General features: G+C 46.2%; 1 protein-coding gene and 1 pseudogene across 1 annotated transcript in view; one reads left to right on the top strand and one right to left on the bottom strand.

Annotated features, from left to right (window-relative positions):
- Nucleotides 1–7,367, bottom strand: part of LOC147021300 (ubiquitin thioesterase otulin-like) — a 58,848-nt gene extending 51,481 nt beyond the window's left edge. Inside the window, exon 1 of the mRNA XM_085891121.1 lies at nucleotides 6,899–7,367. Within this exon, the coding sequence (XP_085747247.1) occupies nucleotides 6,899–7,134 (236 nt within the window). The 5' untranslated portion in view covers nucleotides 7,135–7,367. The remainder of the gene's footprint in view (nucleotides 1–6,898) is intronic.
- A 5,292-nt stretch (nucleotides 7,368–12,659) lies between these two features.
- LOC147021299 (uncharacterized) lies at nucleotides 12,660–13,830 on the top strand (annotated as a pseudogene).
- Nucleotides 13,831–16,745: the final 2,915 nt, after the last annotated feature.

Genomic DNA, 16,745 nt, shown 5'->3' with positions numbered 1-16,745 from the left:
AGGAGAAAGGAAATAGCCACATATTTTATTCAAAAGTTTTTTTTGTTTTTTTTTAGCAATATGAAATAATAAGTTAATTTTAAGGCGGATGTGTGAGTTTGATGGGTGAGGTTGGTTGGATGAGTGAGTTGGATTGTTCAGATTGGTTGGATGTGCGAGTTTGACGTGTGAGATTGGTTGAATGAATGACCATTAGGGAGGTGGTGTGTGTGTGTGTGTGTGTGTGTGTGTGTGTGTGTGTGTGTGTGTGTGTGTGTGTGTGTGTGTGTGTGTGTGTGTGTGTGTGTGTGTGTGTGTGTGTGTGTGTGTGTGTGTGTGTGTGTGTGTGTGTGTGTGTGTGTGTGTGTGTGTGTGTGTGTGTGTGTGTGTGTGTGTCATGGTCGTTGTGCCTTTAGTATAGGGGTGGGGAACCTTTTTCCTGTCAAGGGCCATTTCGATTTTTAGAACATCCTTCGAGGGCCATGCAAAATTATTGAACACGTATATCGGACTCACCTAATGCGATGGCTGGAACTGTTTCTCTTTGGCGAGGCGTTTGGTGTCAGGTGGTAGCGATGATGATGCTACTCGCAGCTGGTTTTGCAGGTTTGGGTCAGTCAGCTTGAGCGGAACCGAGTCTTTGCAAGAGTCAGTTTTGAAAAGAACTGCTCACAGCTGTAGGTCGTCCCAAACAGTGATGCAAACTTCAGTGCACGTCTCCTCAGAATGGGAAAATCCTCAGCACGTACATACAGTTTGTAGAACTCAAGCAAAGGGAGGTTGTTGTACCTAGCTTTGAGCTCGTCATTGCTTTGCAGCTCAATGATTTTGTGTTGTAGGTTGTCAGGCACATCAGCTGGTTCCACATTAAACGGCATGGCAAATATGTTCAGTTCCCTTTGTTTACTTTTCATGTCCTGGAACCTCTCTCCAAATGCCTGGAGGAGTTTTGCACACCCAGCAGTATATTCAGATGTCACAACAGGCTATTTTTCTTGCAGAGTGGGAAAGTGGACAGTGTTTCCCTTTCCAGTTGCACTTGCCACAGCTTTAGTTTAGCTTCAAATGATTTCACATTTGATTGCAGAGAGCTGAGAAGCTGGTTGGGACCTTGGAGCTTGACGTTCAGCTCTGACAGGTACTTGGTAATGTCCACCATGAAGCCCAAATCACACAGCCACTTGTTATCACTCAGTTCCATGACAGGTTTCCCCTTCATCTCCATGAACTGTTTCACTTCTTCTCTCAGTGAGCAAAACCATGTGAGCATATTTCCGCGACTCAGCCACCGCACCTCACAGTGGTAAACCAGATCTCCGTACTCTGACTCTAGTTCACTCAGTAGCTCCTTGAACTGGCGACTGTTCAGCCCTCTGCTTTTGGTGACGTTTATGGTGGAAACGAAAGTTGTCATCACATTTTGAGCTTCAGGGACTGTGCACACAGATTTTCTTGGCGTATGATACAGTGGCATACAACTAACTCACTTGGATCGAGACCGAGACGACTCATTTCTTTTTGACCAATGCAGTCAATCCCTTTTGCGCGCCAACCATGGCTGGGGCTTCATCCGTGGCCAGGCCACTTAACTTGTCAAACTGCAGTTCGAATTTGTTCATAGCCAAAACAACTTGCTCAAACAAATCCTCACCTTTGGTGGTGCCATGCATGGCTTGCAAAGACAGCAACTCCTTGCTCGTATCAAACTCAGCTGTAATCCCCTGCAAAAAGATGGCTAGTTGGGCGGTGTTTGTTATGTCCGTTGTCTCATCGCAGGCCAGAGAGAAAAACTGGAAATCTCTTGCGGTGTCCTTCAGTGTTTTCTCAATATCTTGTGCCATTTCAGTAATCCGATCTGAGACAGTTCTTCGAGACAAACTGACACTTTGGAACAATTTTACTTTGTCCGGTGCGAGCAGCTCCGCAGCGGCAACAAGGCACTCCTTCACAAATTCTCCTTCTGAATGCGGCATCAGCTTCTTAGCGATTAGCTCACTCACCACAAAACTAGCATGCGTAGTGTTGTCTCGGTCAGATTGTGGTCTTATGAAGACTGCTTGTTGAGCACCAAAACTCCGCCGAAGAGCGTTAACTTTATCCAAGCGCATTTGTCCTTTCAACTCGTCCAGTTTAGCACGTTTCGAGCTGTAATGACGCTCGAGGTTGGACGTTTTCATCACCGAGAGCGCTTCCCAACAAACTAGGCATACTGGCTTGCCTTCAACTTCCACAAAGAAATAATTGTTTTCCCATTTCTCTTGGAAAGTGCGACATTCTATATTTACCTTTCTTTTCTTGTTAATCGCCATGTTTGCATATACTGAATGAAATGATGACATGAGATTACGCGATCACACATTACGTTACGCACGTGCTGCATTCACTGACCCTGAACGTGAAACAGACAGATGACAGCTTTCCATTTATTATTATTTTTTTTTTTTTAGGAAAAAATAATCGGTCTGGAGTGTTTTTTTGTGTTGTATTTCTGAGGTTGCTTTTGTTTATTTTTAGCGAACGACGTGAGCTTCATACTTAACGCGTGCACATGAGAGAATAGGAAACAACCACAACAATAGAGAATAGCTTCCGTTTTTTTTTTGCTTCTGGTTATTTTTTGTTTCCGGTATTTGTCATGGGAAATGATGCATGCCGGGAGAAAAAGGCATCGTCGGAGACATGAAAGACCCAAATAATATCAGACATGGTGTATATTTCCTCCACTGATTTTAATAAAGATATCTCCCGCATCATCAAAAAATAATTTTTAATCGTGATTTGGTCGCTGATCCCAAATCCAGGCCGAAGTAACCGGAAATTGCATATACAGTTGTGAACAAGTTCTAGGTAAAGTCAGAAGCGAATGAAAGAAGAATACTACATTCGCTTCTAGTATTTATTTTTTTTAGATGAGATCCTGTTCTAGGCGGTGTGGTTGTCGTTGTGAAGGTAATGTTGAGGATTTTTTTTTTTCAGATGAGATCCTGTTCTAGGCGGTGTAGTTGTTGTGAAGGTAATGTTAAGGTAATATTTATTTTTCATAGCAAAAAGACTTTAATTTGATATATTCAAGAAGCGAATGCAAGAAGAATTCTACGTTCGCTTCTAGGCTTTGCCTATTCCATATTATGAATTGCCTCGCGGGCCGGATCAAACGGTCTCGCGAGCCGTATACGGCCCAAAGGCCAGAGGTTCCCCACCCCTGCTTTAGTAGGTGGTAGTAGGGGATGGGGGTGGTTGTGGACCAGGATTGGACCAACCTCATGCCAGTCAAACTCACTCATCCAACCAATCTCACCCAACAACTTCACTCATCCAACCAATCTCACCCATCAACTTCACTCATCCAACCAACCAGTCACCCATCAAAACAAACTCGTACTACTACTGATTGTGTCAAAACTCACCTGGCAACCACTGACCAACGAATCATGTAGCGCAGAGTAGCACCGAATCATTCCGGCGGGGAGGGGGGGATTTTTTTTTTTACTAGAAACTAGTTTAAAACTACTAAAGTTAGTATATATAAGCTTGTACGAAATCACGCGTGATTCCCGAAATCAAAACATTCAAAATGGCGGCCGAAACAACGAAGGTTGAATTCTGTGCTTAAAAAAAAAATTAAAAATAAATAATCACCCAAAATTTGTCTAAAACTTGTAAAAAAAATAAAAATAAATAAATAAATAAAAAACCTAAAACATGGATTAGCCACAGTGGCTCATGGGTGGTTTAAAATATTAGCCACAGGTAAGGGGGATTCACCCTGTGGTGAGTGGCAGCACACATCCAGGTACCTGTTGTTTGTGTGATGTATAGAGTAAAAAAAAAAAAAACAGGAAGTTTCCCTGTTTGGAATGATTTTCAATTTTGTTTGACTGCCAGGCAGAGTAAAAAATATAAAATATAAAAAAATTAACTGCTTTGTGTACACGTGTGATCAGGGAACTATAACGTTCAATATAAATACAAGTTGCTCGTCGATCAAATACTGACGTTTAAAGACGGACCGACATGAACCGATCGCCGAGCCCCACTCTTCGCGTGTGCGGGGGGGGGGGGGGGGGTAACTACGTGTTGTAAAAGGTCCTTTTTGCACGAGTTTCACTTAATCTTCCATACTCATCGAGACTCACAGAGAGTGAACAAAAACTCTTCAGGAGCAGTGAGAAATCTAAGACGAAGTGGACAAAATATTTGTGGAAAAACTTGCGACAGATCCGGGGTGTGTTAAATTACTGATCAGTTTGCAATCACTTGCCAAGCCAGCCGTTCCTCAAGCCGCTTCGTTCGAGTGCTTCACCGAGTGTTCACGTCAAGTGAGCCACTTGTCGAGCGCTCCACAAGCCGATTGGTAACAGAACACACAACCCAGGCATAATGTCAACGGTGGCAAACAATCTACCACAGCGACTCATCTATCTATAATTCCAGCAATCTCTTTGCGTCTGTCTGTGTGTGACCGCCATTTCTCGACAACCACTGGTCCGATCTAATTGAAACTTGCCAGGTATATTGCTGGGGACCTGATTATGTGCCTTTTCAAGGTTTGATATTAATTGGACAAGTGGTTCCCAAGCTATGGCCATTTATTTACCAAACCAATGACAGGACACGTTGCTGCGTAGGCATGGCCGATGGGGAAAGGGCGCCATTTAGTTACCAATGACGGGACATGTTGCTGCGTAGGCGTGGCCGTTGAGAAGGAGATCCTCAGCCGCGTTCCCCATTATGGGTTATAACGTACGGACTTCCGGATAGTGATGACTTACTGTATTCCAATAATTTCTCGATTTCTTATGCGCATTTATAGATAAACGCAATGCCCCAATCCAGTCATCGCTTAGGAGAGCGAATGAACGCCTGTGTGGTTGTTTCTGGCACGCGGTTTGAAAGTTTTTTTTTGTTTGTTCGTTTGTTTGTTTTTGCACGTACGGGCACGCACGTACGCCACGCACTAGTAAAAATAAAGGGTGAGATCAAGCCACTGCAGAAGTTAAACGGCGGTCTTCTTTAACAGCCACCTCCTTTCTTGTGGGGTCGACTCGAGGAAGCTTGACCGGTCTTCACGAACCGGCTGGCCAGGTTCGACGTTGGACTAGTCAAGGAAGGGATTCGTGATTTGTTCATGGTGCCAGCGATAGCTCACCCACTCTTCGCAAAGGACACCGTGGGAGCAGGCCCGTCGCTTGGGGGGGGGGCATTTGGGTGCAATGCCCCCCCATGGCGCATCTGGTGCCCCCCCCACTTGTATGCCACCCATTTATGCCCTGTTGCACCTTGTGAACAACTTCGTGCTTAACGACGAGCGCCCACTGCGAACTCCTTGCTGTTTAAGAGTTCACCTGTGTGAACTAAAACCCTTATTCCAGATATTCAACGTGGTGAATAATAAGGCCTTCTTGGATAAACTGTTCTTTAATGAGATCCTTCTTTGAATAACAGTCAAGAGATAAGTGTGCGCTTGCCAGCGCATCTCCTAAAGCAATTGGCAAAACAATACAGTCCAAGCCCACAAGAAAAAAGATAATAACGCAAGCACCAACGCCAGCAGCCAAGACGACAGACAGCCGCAAGACCTCGTGTCGAATGTCGATGCTGTGGGTGGTTATATATATATCGTGGATCATTTAGTTTTAAGGAATAGCCAATCAGCGTCTTCGATATGGAGGCCCGAATAAGCAGGTTACCTGATTGGTTGTAAGTTAGGTATAAATGTAAAAAAAAGTCATAATATGATAATATGAATAAGGAAAAGAAATAAAAATTTACATAATTAAAGATGAAGTGCACTGCGTGACCTTCACAACCCTCCATCTTACACAAGTAATTTTCGAATCAAAATTTAAAAACATGTGTGTTTGCAATCGTGCTTACATTTGAAATTATGCAGATAAAACCTGTTTTTGGTGCATGGATCATTTAATAAATAAAACCGTCAACCGCCAAATGTCGCGAGTCGTGAGCTTAACGACACGAGTCACGAGGGACGAGTCATGGAGAACGCTAGCTCGCAGCAGTAGAAAAAAAAAGACATGGATATACGAGAATGGTTAAGAAACGGGAAAAGGTTGCGGTTGTGGTTGTGGTCAGCGCCCGCCGTGGTCGGTTGCTTTGTACTTCTGATGTTTAAGTTAAATATTGTGTTTGGTGCTTTGCATATCCCATATCTAGTGTTTTGTGATAACCTTACCTCTGTGTGGTATCTTCAGGCTGGTCGTATTTGCTGTTGATAGTTTAACGTGATGATCGCAGGTCATAGACTCATAGCCGACTGTATCTTATTTCAAAGTGCACTGATTCCGGTGCTAACCTCCCCCGTTTAGTCATTGTATCTCTGGTATATTAATTTTCTAATGCCAATTCTTCACAACACCTTGTATTAGTGCACCTGAATTGGTGCCAATTGTCTAATCATTGAATATCTGCATTGTGAATGTGCCAGTTTGTTGCGGCTCTCCTGCATTCGAATAATTTTAGGCCAAAAACATCGGAACATATTAAATCTAGCTGAGATCAATTTGGTTCGTATGCGACGGCAACCTCAGTGTCGATGCGTCAATGCTGCATTAATACAATAGTATACCGGGTTATCAAAAATATTAAATATAATAATTGTGCCCCCCCCCATCCAGTTCATATGCCCCCCTTAATACTGAGCCCTGGTGACTGGCCTGCGTGGGGGTCTTGAACGCCCAGTTTAACGGTCATCCTTAGAGATGGCGCACGCATTGACGATTCACCCAGTCTGTGAAACACCATGACGGCGGTTTACAGCCGGGTAGGGATTCGAACCCGGGATACACACCTTCGAAGTGAGTGTGCGTACCTCGAACTACATCGCCCCGGCCACAGCAGTCACGGCTGACAAAAAACAAAAGGTAAACAAACAACAAACAAACAAACAAACACCACAAACCTGCCCGAGGTGGCGTCGTCCGTCGTGCGGAGGAAACAGCTCGGTTGCATCACCGACCCCATCGCAGCTCCCACCTGCGATCCGTGTGCACGTCCTGGAATGTCAGGAGCCAACGTTGACGTGCAGAGCCGACACGTCGGACACGACCTCGTGTGCTCGTCCGGACAGAACTGAGAACCATTCCAAGTGGTCCGATCATCCGTTCCACCTTTTGACGGTCTGCCAGCCGAGTCCATGTATCGCTTCGAGGACGTGGACGAGGACCCTCCACACAAGTCCGCTCACTCTTCAAGCTCCCCCAGATTGTCCCCCACAGTTACACCTCGTCTCGTCTCGTCTCGTCTCGTCTCCGTTTATCTAAATTATGTCCCTCATCCGGTTTCATTCCGTTTCTTTATTCCTCACTGTCTCTTCCTCCATACTGTCCCTCCCTTGGGAGACGCTTCTTCTTCTTCTTCTTCGTATTATATAGTTCTTCTTCTTCTTCTTCAAGCGCTATATGGAATTAACTCCAGCACCGTTTCCGGTTCGGAAATATGACGATGATTTGGTTCTGACAAAGCTGATGAAATGCGGGTAATAGGGGGAAAAACAAATCTTCAATTACTCCGAATCTCAAAATCGATCTCCTTCGTGGGTGAAATAATACAGCAGTGAATCGGTAAGTGTGACATATAGAGCTCAGTAGATCTAGGCGTATTCACCGCGATATGTTATTTTCACGTACAGTACGAGTACGCCGCCGTATTAATCTGACTTTAAGCTTTCTTAATCCGATTTTAAATAGGAACGGGATGCAGGAAGGACGATTTTATTTAACCTTGTGAAAGATATTTATAAAAGAAACAAAAATATGAAACGCGCGCAACAAGCATATAACGTGAATTTGCAATTTACATTTCATGATTATTTTATAACATTTATTGTACAGATCTTGGCGATGTAAAAACATGTTAAAATCGCACAATTTAAAAGATATGGATATACAAAACGTCTGTATTCCTACCCACGGGGCAAGACCCACACCCAAGAACGTCTGTATTCCTACCCACGGGGCAAGACAAGACCCATACCCGAGAACGTCTGTATTCCTACCTATGGGGCAAGACAAGACCCGTACCCGAGAACATCTGTATTCCAACCCACGGGGCAAGACAAGACCCATACCCAAGAATGTCTGTATTCCTACCTATGGGGCAAGACCCATACCAGTGAACGTCTGTATTCCTACCCACGGGGCAAGACAAGACCCGTACCCGAGAACGTCTGTATTCCTACCTATGGGGCAAGACCCATACCAGTGAACGTCTGTATTCCTACCCACGGGGCAAGACAAGACCCGTACCCGAGAACGTCTGTATTCCTACCTATGGGGCAAGACCCATACCAGTGAACGTCTGTATTCCTACCCACGGGGCAAGACAAGACCCGTACCCGAGAACGTCTGTATTCCTACCCACGGGGCAAGACAAGTCCCGTACCCGAGAACGTCTGTATTCCTACCTATGGGGCAAGACCCATACCCATGAACGTCTGTATTCCTACCTATGGGGCAAGACAAGACCCATACCCGTGAACGTCTGTATTCCTACCCACGGGGCAAGACAAGACCCGTACCCGAGAACGTCTGTATTCCTACCCACGGGGCAAGACAAGACCCATACCCAAGAACGTCTGTATTCCAACCCACGGGGCAAGACAAGACCCGTACCCGAGAACGTCTGTATTCCTACCTATGGGGCAAGACAAGACCCGTACCCGAGAACGTCTGTATTCCTACCTATGGGGCAAGACAAGACCCATACCCAAGAATGTCTGTATTCCTACCTATGGGGCAAGACCCATACCCGTGAACGTCTGTATTCCTACCCACGGGGCAAGACAAGACCCGTACCCGAGAACGTCTGTATTCCTACCTATGGGGCAAGACAAGTCCCGTACCCGAGAACGTCTGTATTCCTACCCACGGGGCAAGACAAGACCCGTACCCGAGAACATCTGTATCCATACCTACGGGGCAAGTACCATACCTGAGAACGTATGAAGTACCGTACCCTATACCTACAGGCAGGGCAAGACTGAGGTCATCAGAACGGTTATAACATTGGATGATCTCATTTCGGTCCTGAATAAACATGAGTTCCAGTTATCTCGAAGTTCCATGTACCTCCGGCTTCGTCAACAAAATTCTGCAACTCGAGAGGCTAAGAGATTGCAAAACTGTGCTTGTCAAACTGATGCGAGCCCAGACAGATGAACATTCCCTCCACCAGGATACGTTGTTCACATGAGCGTCTGTTTCCAATCTGGAAGAGTTGGCGTCATTATTGGGACCTGATGAAGTTACGGTTCACTCACAGGATGACAAAGCAAGGGTACCAGTAGGATGATGGCCGCCAATAAACAAACACCACTGATCATGCACACGGAGTACAAAATCAAACTAAGTGACCATGATTTTGTGGTTGTGGATCAACACAAGTTGGTGCCATCAGTGATCGCAGCTATATCGATCAAGAAGAACTGCATCAATATTCCTGGTACAACTTACTCTGGGCCAGAAAATGTAGGGATTCAAGTGCAAATCATTCCTCATCTGCATTGCATCATCTCCATGAGATGAAGTGCATTGGCTCCTTGCCCGAATTCTGAGACAGCATGTTCTGCTGCGATGGATTACCGGAACCATGATGATAATAACTGGATGGAAGGCCTGATGAAAACCCACGGTATACATAAACAATTCAGTGTGCCATCGATTATTTCTGCATAAACAAACTGGATGTATTCTTCATTGCTATGAATACCCGACAGGAGTGCGTGCAATCGTGTCGAACAACGCATGGCTCCGCTAAGCCATGATCTCGCAGGAATAGTCCGACCACACGACCATTTCAGCAGTCATCTAAGTGACCACAAGGTGGAGCCATGAGGAGGGGTCGGCACTTTCTCGATACCTCCCATGCCAAGGTTTAACCGCCCTGGCCAGTTGTCCTCCCCTCTCCCTCCTCCTCTGCGCTCCAATGCGTTTTAGGCATTGCACACCGCGGTGCAGAGGTGACGCACCGAAAGTCCAGACCACCGGAGTGAGCGTCCCGAGCACCGACCCAGCATCCAGATCCAGTACATCGGATCTGCACCACTGGTGCGGCGTGCAAGACCATCTGCCCGAAAGAGTATAGGGCACAGTGTTCACTGATATTGCTGGGCCGGTGGTACAAAGCATGCAACGACCCAGCAGTTAACCACGTACGGCTTGGCCAACTCAGTCAGATGAGGAGTCTGAGGTTGCCAGCGGAATGCCCATTGCCAACCCCAACAGACCGCCTCTCCCCTCCTCGAAAACGCCATTCCGCACACAGTGGATTGCAAGCATTGTGGAGATATTCTTGGGGAGAGGAGTAGGACCCATGTCAATGGGGCACCCTCTTCTGAGCCATAGTGGTAGCATGACATGTCCTATCGGAGGGACCTGTCCCCACAAGCCCAGCCGTATCATGAACCGATCACTGCATGCAGTACACCGATCCATAGGAGGTGGGCCGCTGCTCGAGACACCACGTAACTCATGGTCAAGAGCTGGAGAGGTCAATAGCTGGAGAGGTCAAGAGCTGGAGAGGTCAAGAGCTGGAGAGGTCAATAGCTGGTGCGAGACAAGTCCCGTACCCGAGAACGTCTGTATTCCTACCCACGGGGCAAGACAAGACCCATACCCAAGAACGTCTGTATTCCAACCCACGGGGCAAGACAAGACCCGTACCCGAGAACGTCTGTATTCCTACCCACGGGGCAAGACAAGACCCATACCCAAGAACGTCTGTATTCCTACCTATGGGGCAAGACCCATACCAGTGAACGTCTGTATTCCTACCCACGGGGCAAGACAAGACCCGTACCCGAGAACGTCTGTATTCCTACCCACGGGGCAAGACAAGTCCCGTACCCGAGAACGTCTGTATTCCTACCTATGGGGCAAGACCCATACCCATGAACGTCTGTATTCCTACCTATGGGGCAAGACAAGACCCATACCCGTGAACGTCTGTATTCCTACCCACGGGGCAAGACAAGACCCGTACCCGAGAACGTCTGTATTCCTACCCACGGGGCAAGACAAGACCCATACCCAAGAACGTCTGTATTCCAACCCACGGGGCAAGACAAGACCCGTACCCGAGAACGTCTGTATTCCTACCTATGGGGCAAGACAAGACCCGTACCCGAGAACGTCTGTATTCCTACCTATGGGGCAAGACAAGACCCATACCCAAGAATGTCTGTATTCCTACCTATGGGGCAAGACCCATACCCGTGAACGTCTGTATTCCTACCCACGGGGCAAGACAAGACCCGTACCCGAGAACGTCTGTATTCCTACCTATGGGGCAAGACAAGTCCCGTACCCGAGAACGTCTGTATTCCTACCCACGGGGCAAGACAAGACCCGTACCCGAGAACATCTGTATCCATACCTACGGGGCAAGTACCATACCTGAGAACGTATGAAGTACCGTACCCTATACCTACAGGCAGGGCAAGACTGAGGTCATCAGAACGGTTATAACATTGGATGATCTCATTTCGGTCCTGAATAAACATGAGTTCCAGTTATCTCGAAGTTCCATGTACCTCCGGCTTCGTCAACAAAATTCTGCAACTCGAGAGGCTAAGAGATTGCAAAACTGTGCTTGTCAAACTGATGCGAGCCCAGACAGATGAACATTCCCTCCACCAGGATACGTTGTTCACATGAGCGTCTGTTTCCAATCTGGAAGAGTTGGCGTCATTATTGGGACCTGATGAAGTTACGGTTCACTCACAGGATGACAAAGCAAGGGTACCAGTAGGATGATGGCCGCCAATAAACAAACACCACTGATCATGCACACGGAGTACAAAATCAAACTAAGTGACCATGATTTTGTGGTTGTGGATCAACACAAGTTGGTGCCATCAGTGATCGCAGCTATATCGATCAAGAAGAACTGCATCAATATTCCTGGTACAACTTACTCTGGGCCAGAAAATGTAGGGATTCAAGTGCAAATCATTCCTCATCTGCATTGCATCATCTCCATGACATGAAGTGCATTGGCTCCTTGCCCGAATTCTGAGACAGCATGTTCTGCTGCGATGGATTACCGGAACCATGATGATAATAACTGGATGGAAGGCCTGATGAAAACCCACGGTATACATAAACAATTCAGTGTGCCATCGATTATTTCTGCATAAACAAACTGGATGTATTCTTCATTGCTATGAATACCCGACAGGAGTGCGTGCAATCGTGTCGAACAACGCATGGCTCCGCTAAGCCATGATCTCGCAGGAATAGTCCGACCACACGACCATTTCAGCAGTCATCTAAGTGACCACAAGGTGGAGCCATGAGGAGGGGTCGGCACTTTCTCGATACCTCCCATGCCAAGGTTTAACCGCCCTGGCCAGTTGTCCTCCCCTCTCCCTCCTCCTCTGCGCTCCAATGCGTTTTAGGCATTGCACACCGCGGTGCAGAGGTGACGCACCGAAAGTCCAGACCACCGGAGTGAGCGTCCCGAGCACCGACCCAGCATCCAGATCCGGTACATCGGATCTGCACCACTGGTGCGGCGTGCAAGACCATCTGCCCGAAAGAGTATAGGGCACAGTGTTCACTGATATTGCTGGGCCGGTGGTACAAAGCATGCAACGACCCAGCAGTTAACCACGTACGGCTTGGCCAACTCAGTCAGATGAGGAGTCTGAGGTTGCCAGCGGAATGCCCATTGCCAACCCCAACAGACCGCCTCTCCCCTCCTCGAAAACGCCATTCCGCACACAGTGGATTGCAAGCATTGTGGAGATATTCTTGGGGAGAGGAGTAGGACCCATGTCAATGGGGCACCCTCTTCTGAGCCATAGTGGTAGCATGACATGTCCTATCGGAGGGACCTGTCCCCACAAGCCCAGCCGTATCATGAACCGATCACTGCATGCAGTACACCGATCCATAGGAGGTGGGCCGCTGCTCGAGACACCACGTAACTCATGGTCAAGAGCTGGAGAGGTCAAGAGCTGGAGAGGTCAATAGCTGGAGAGGTCAATAGCTGGAGAGGCAAAACTTTGCGCACACTGGAAAAAGTTCTTGCTGAAATCTGGTCACAAACAATAATAGACAGGCACCCAACAGTGGCCGAATAAATTCCGCCAAGTCATGGCAAGGAACTTGTCGTTGAAAGGGATTGTGATTGCTGTTCCAAACATGTGTGAGAGAGCCTTCTACATCCCGCAAGTGGTGAAATGTCATGACCGATAATGTTGTGATGAACCAAGAAGTTCGTACTAAACCGTCAACAAAGAGCACTTCTTGCCCCCACCTCTGCCGCTTTTACAGACAAAAGACCGTCTGCTGTGTCATATAAATGATGCAAGTACACGATTCCCATCATTATCTGTGCATTTAGTTCTTGGAAACAGCGTCCTCCCCACAGCAACAAAGAAAAGGTTCACCAAGGGACTCCCCTACGGTGTTGCAAGTCCTAGTCGATAGAGCGATCAACTGCAAAAACGAATTTGTGAAAATTATGGACGTAGTCACACGCCTATCACGTCGGCGACGACTCGTTTACGGATCTGCCACAAAAAGGACACTCCAACGATTGCAACTGCACTGCGAAAAGCAGTACAACATGTGCGCCCCTCAATGTGTGGCGGCCAAATGTCAACACGAACTTCCGTGCATCATCAGTTACATAGAGAACGGAGAATTCGAGTGGCTTGAAGAGAACGACGTCGACGCGGATAGTTGGGAAATTCCACCTCAAGTACAGTGCCATCAGAAAGTGTTCGCACCCCTTGACTTTTGTCATATTTTGTTGTGTAACAGCCCGAATTTAAGATGGATTAAATTTCAATTTTTTGTCACCGATCTCCATGAAATACCCCCATAATGTCAAAGTGAAAACACGTTTTTAGAAATTTATACAAATTTATCAAAAATGGTGAAATTAATTTTAAAAAATGCATCAATAAGGATTCAACCCCTTTGCTCTGACACTCCAAATTGAGCTCAGGTGCATCCAATTACCTTTGATCATCCTTGAGATGTCTCTACAACTTGATTGGAGTCCACCTGTGGCAAATTCAATTGATTTGACATGATTTATGAAGAAGCACACCTTTCTATATCAGGTCCTACAGTTGACAGGACATGCCAGAGCAGAAACTCCACCATGAATTCCAAGGAACTGGCCGTAGAACTCCGAGATAGAATTTTGAGGAGGCATAGATCTGTGGAAGGGTATAAAACAATTTCTAGAGTGTTGAAAGTTCCCAAGAGCACAGTGAGCTCCATCATTAGGAAATGGAAAGAATATGGAACTACCAAGACTCTTCCTAGAGCTGGCCATCCGACCAAACTGAGCAACTGGATAAGAAGGACCTTGGTCAGGGAGGTGACCAAGAACTCCATGACCACTCTGACAGAACTACAGCTCCTTGGCTGACATGGAAGAACCTGCGGAAGGACAACAATCTCTGCAGCACTTGACAAATCTCGGCTTTATGGGGGAGTGGCTAGACAGAAGCCACTCATCAGTAAAGGAAACATGACAGCACACCTGCAGTTTGCAAAAAGGCTCATGAAAGACTCTGAGAGCATGAGGTAAAAGATTCTGTGGTATGATGAGACAAAAATTGAACTCTTTGTCCTGAATGCAAAGCACTCTCTCTATCGAGTGCAGCCTGTGGCTGATGGTTGCATCATTGGTTGGGACGCGGCTATGCTGCTGATGCAGTGTCCCCCTTACCAGTACACTGGTACTCATTTTGCTGACCTCGGAAGGATAACAGGCTGAGTCAACCTCCTCGTGTATTTTAATTCAGCGGCCAACATTGCTTGATCTCAGGACCCTCGGAACGCAAGTTTCCACCCAAACCACTAAGCCAACACCAGGCTTATGCAAAGTACTATGTCTGGCAGAAACCTAGCACAGCTCATCACCCATCGAACACCATCCCTACCATAAAGCATGATTGTAGCAACATCATGCTATGGGGATGCTTTTCAGTGGCAGGGACTGGGAGACTTGTAATGATAAAGGGAACAATGAATGGAGCCAAATACAGGCAAATCCTCGAGGAGAACCTGCTTCAGAGTGCAAAAGACCTTACACTGCGGTGAAGATTTACGTTTCAACAGGACAATGACCCCCAAATATACAGACAAAGCAACACTGGAATGGCTTCAGAACAAGAACATGAAAGTCCTTGAGCGGCCCAGCCAAAGGCCAGATTTGAATCACATTGAGAATCTGTGGAAAGACTTGAAGATTGCTGTTCACCGACACTCCCCATCCAACTTGACAGAGCTTGAGCAAATCTGCAAGAAATAATGGGAGAAAATCTCCAAATTCAGGTGTGCAAAGCTGATACAGACCAAACCCAAGAAGACTCAACGCTGTAATCGCTACCAAAGGCGCTTCTTCAAAGTATCGACTCAAGGAGTTGAATATTGACGCAGGACGTTTCAGCTTCTCATTTTTTATGAATTCGTTAAAATTTCTAAGAACATGTTTTCACTTTGTCCTGATGGGGTATTTTGTGAAGATCGTGGACAAAAAAATCTCAATCGAATCCATTTTAAATTCAAGCTGTAACACAACAACATGTGACAAAAGTCGAGCGGTGTGACTACTTTCTGGAGGTACTGTATCTGTTGGCATGGGTACCACCACTACTTCCTCCTCAAACTCAACGACTCCCATGGGAAGATGACGTTTAAACAAAGTGATTCGCTTTCAGCATTAGTTTATTGAATACGTTATCATTCAATACTTGCATCTTTAAATAAAGGGTGTCTGGAACAAAGTTGTCATTGATTGATTTAGTGTTACATAATTGCATTGGAAACACCTAATCCCCCTGTAACACTGTAACGCTTGGGGGTACACTCAACTCACTCACCCCACTCCCACTCCACGCGTTACGTTATTTTGGAATCGGCCCTTGGAAGCAATTATTAAATGAAGTGCATAGGATAATAAATTAGGTATATTTTGGAACTACAAGAAAAATTATTGAATGTAAGAGGTAAAAACATGGGATATATGTTGGATGTAAAAACAAAGCATGTAAGAATAAAAAAAATGGATCTAAACTTGGAAAACGAATTGAGGGACGAAAAAATAAAAATAAAAATTTGATGTCGGCAAAACAGGCCCAGAAAGAGAAGTTGCAGAAAAAGTATACAGATAAAACAAATTAGTGAAGTTGTCTGCAAGGAAGGAGAAGAGAAACTAAACTGAGTAATAATTAGCGGAAGAGGCACAAACAGCATCCGAGAAAGGGGCTATCACAACAGAGTATAAAATAATCAGAGAGTTGGCATCGGATCAAACGGTGAGAAACCAGTATAAGCTAAATGAGGACATATGTGCTCACACCAGTGAAAGAACAGTTTGGAAGAAGGATTGAGCATGTTGAGGAGGTACTTATTGGAGGAATGGTGGGAGAGCAACTTGATATTGTTGCAGGAATGGCAAGAACATATGGTTCTGTCGAGTGGGGGGGGGGGTCCATAGCTAGACTGTAGTAAGTGTAGTATGGTCCATGTGATTCGAGTAGGGTTAGACTGCCATATAACAGGGACCTGTCAGAGTAAGTCATCTTGTAAAATGTGGTGCTGAGGATGCAGTGTATGTCATTTATAGACAGGGTAGTCAGGGTAATAATGTATGTGTAAACACCTCTTGTTTGTGGGTGGGGCCAGGTGAGGAATACCTGTCATGAAACAGTCACACACTTCGAAAAGGTAGTCACGATCTGTCCAGCCAGTGTGTGCCAGCCACGGTTTGTGGTGTAATGT

Source organism: Eptatretus burgeri, chromosome 8 (genome assembly GCF_056783735.1).
Source record: "Eptatretus burgeri isolate ZD-2024b chromosome 8, Ebu_testis_v1, whole genome shotgun sequence".
NCBI classification, from domain to species: Eukaryota; Metazoa; Chordata; class Myxini; order Myxiniformes; family Myxinidae; genus Eptatretus; species Eptatretus burgeri.
This window is presented reverse-complemented; position numbering and strand designations above follow the sequence as displayed.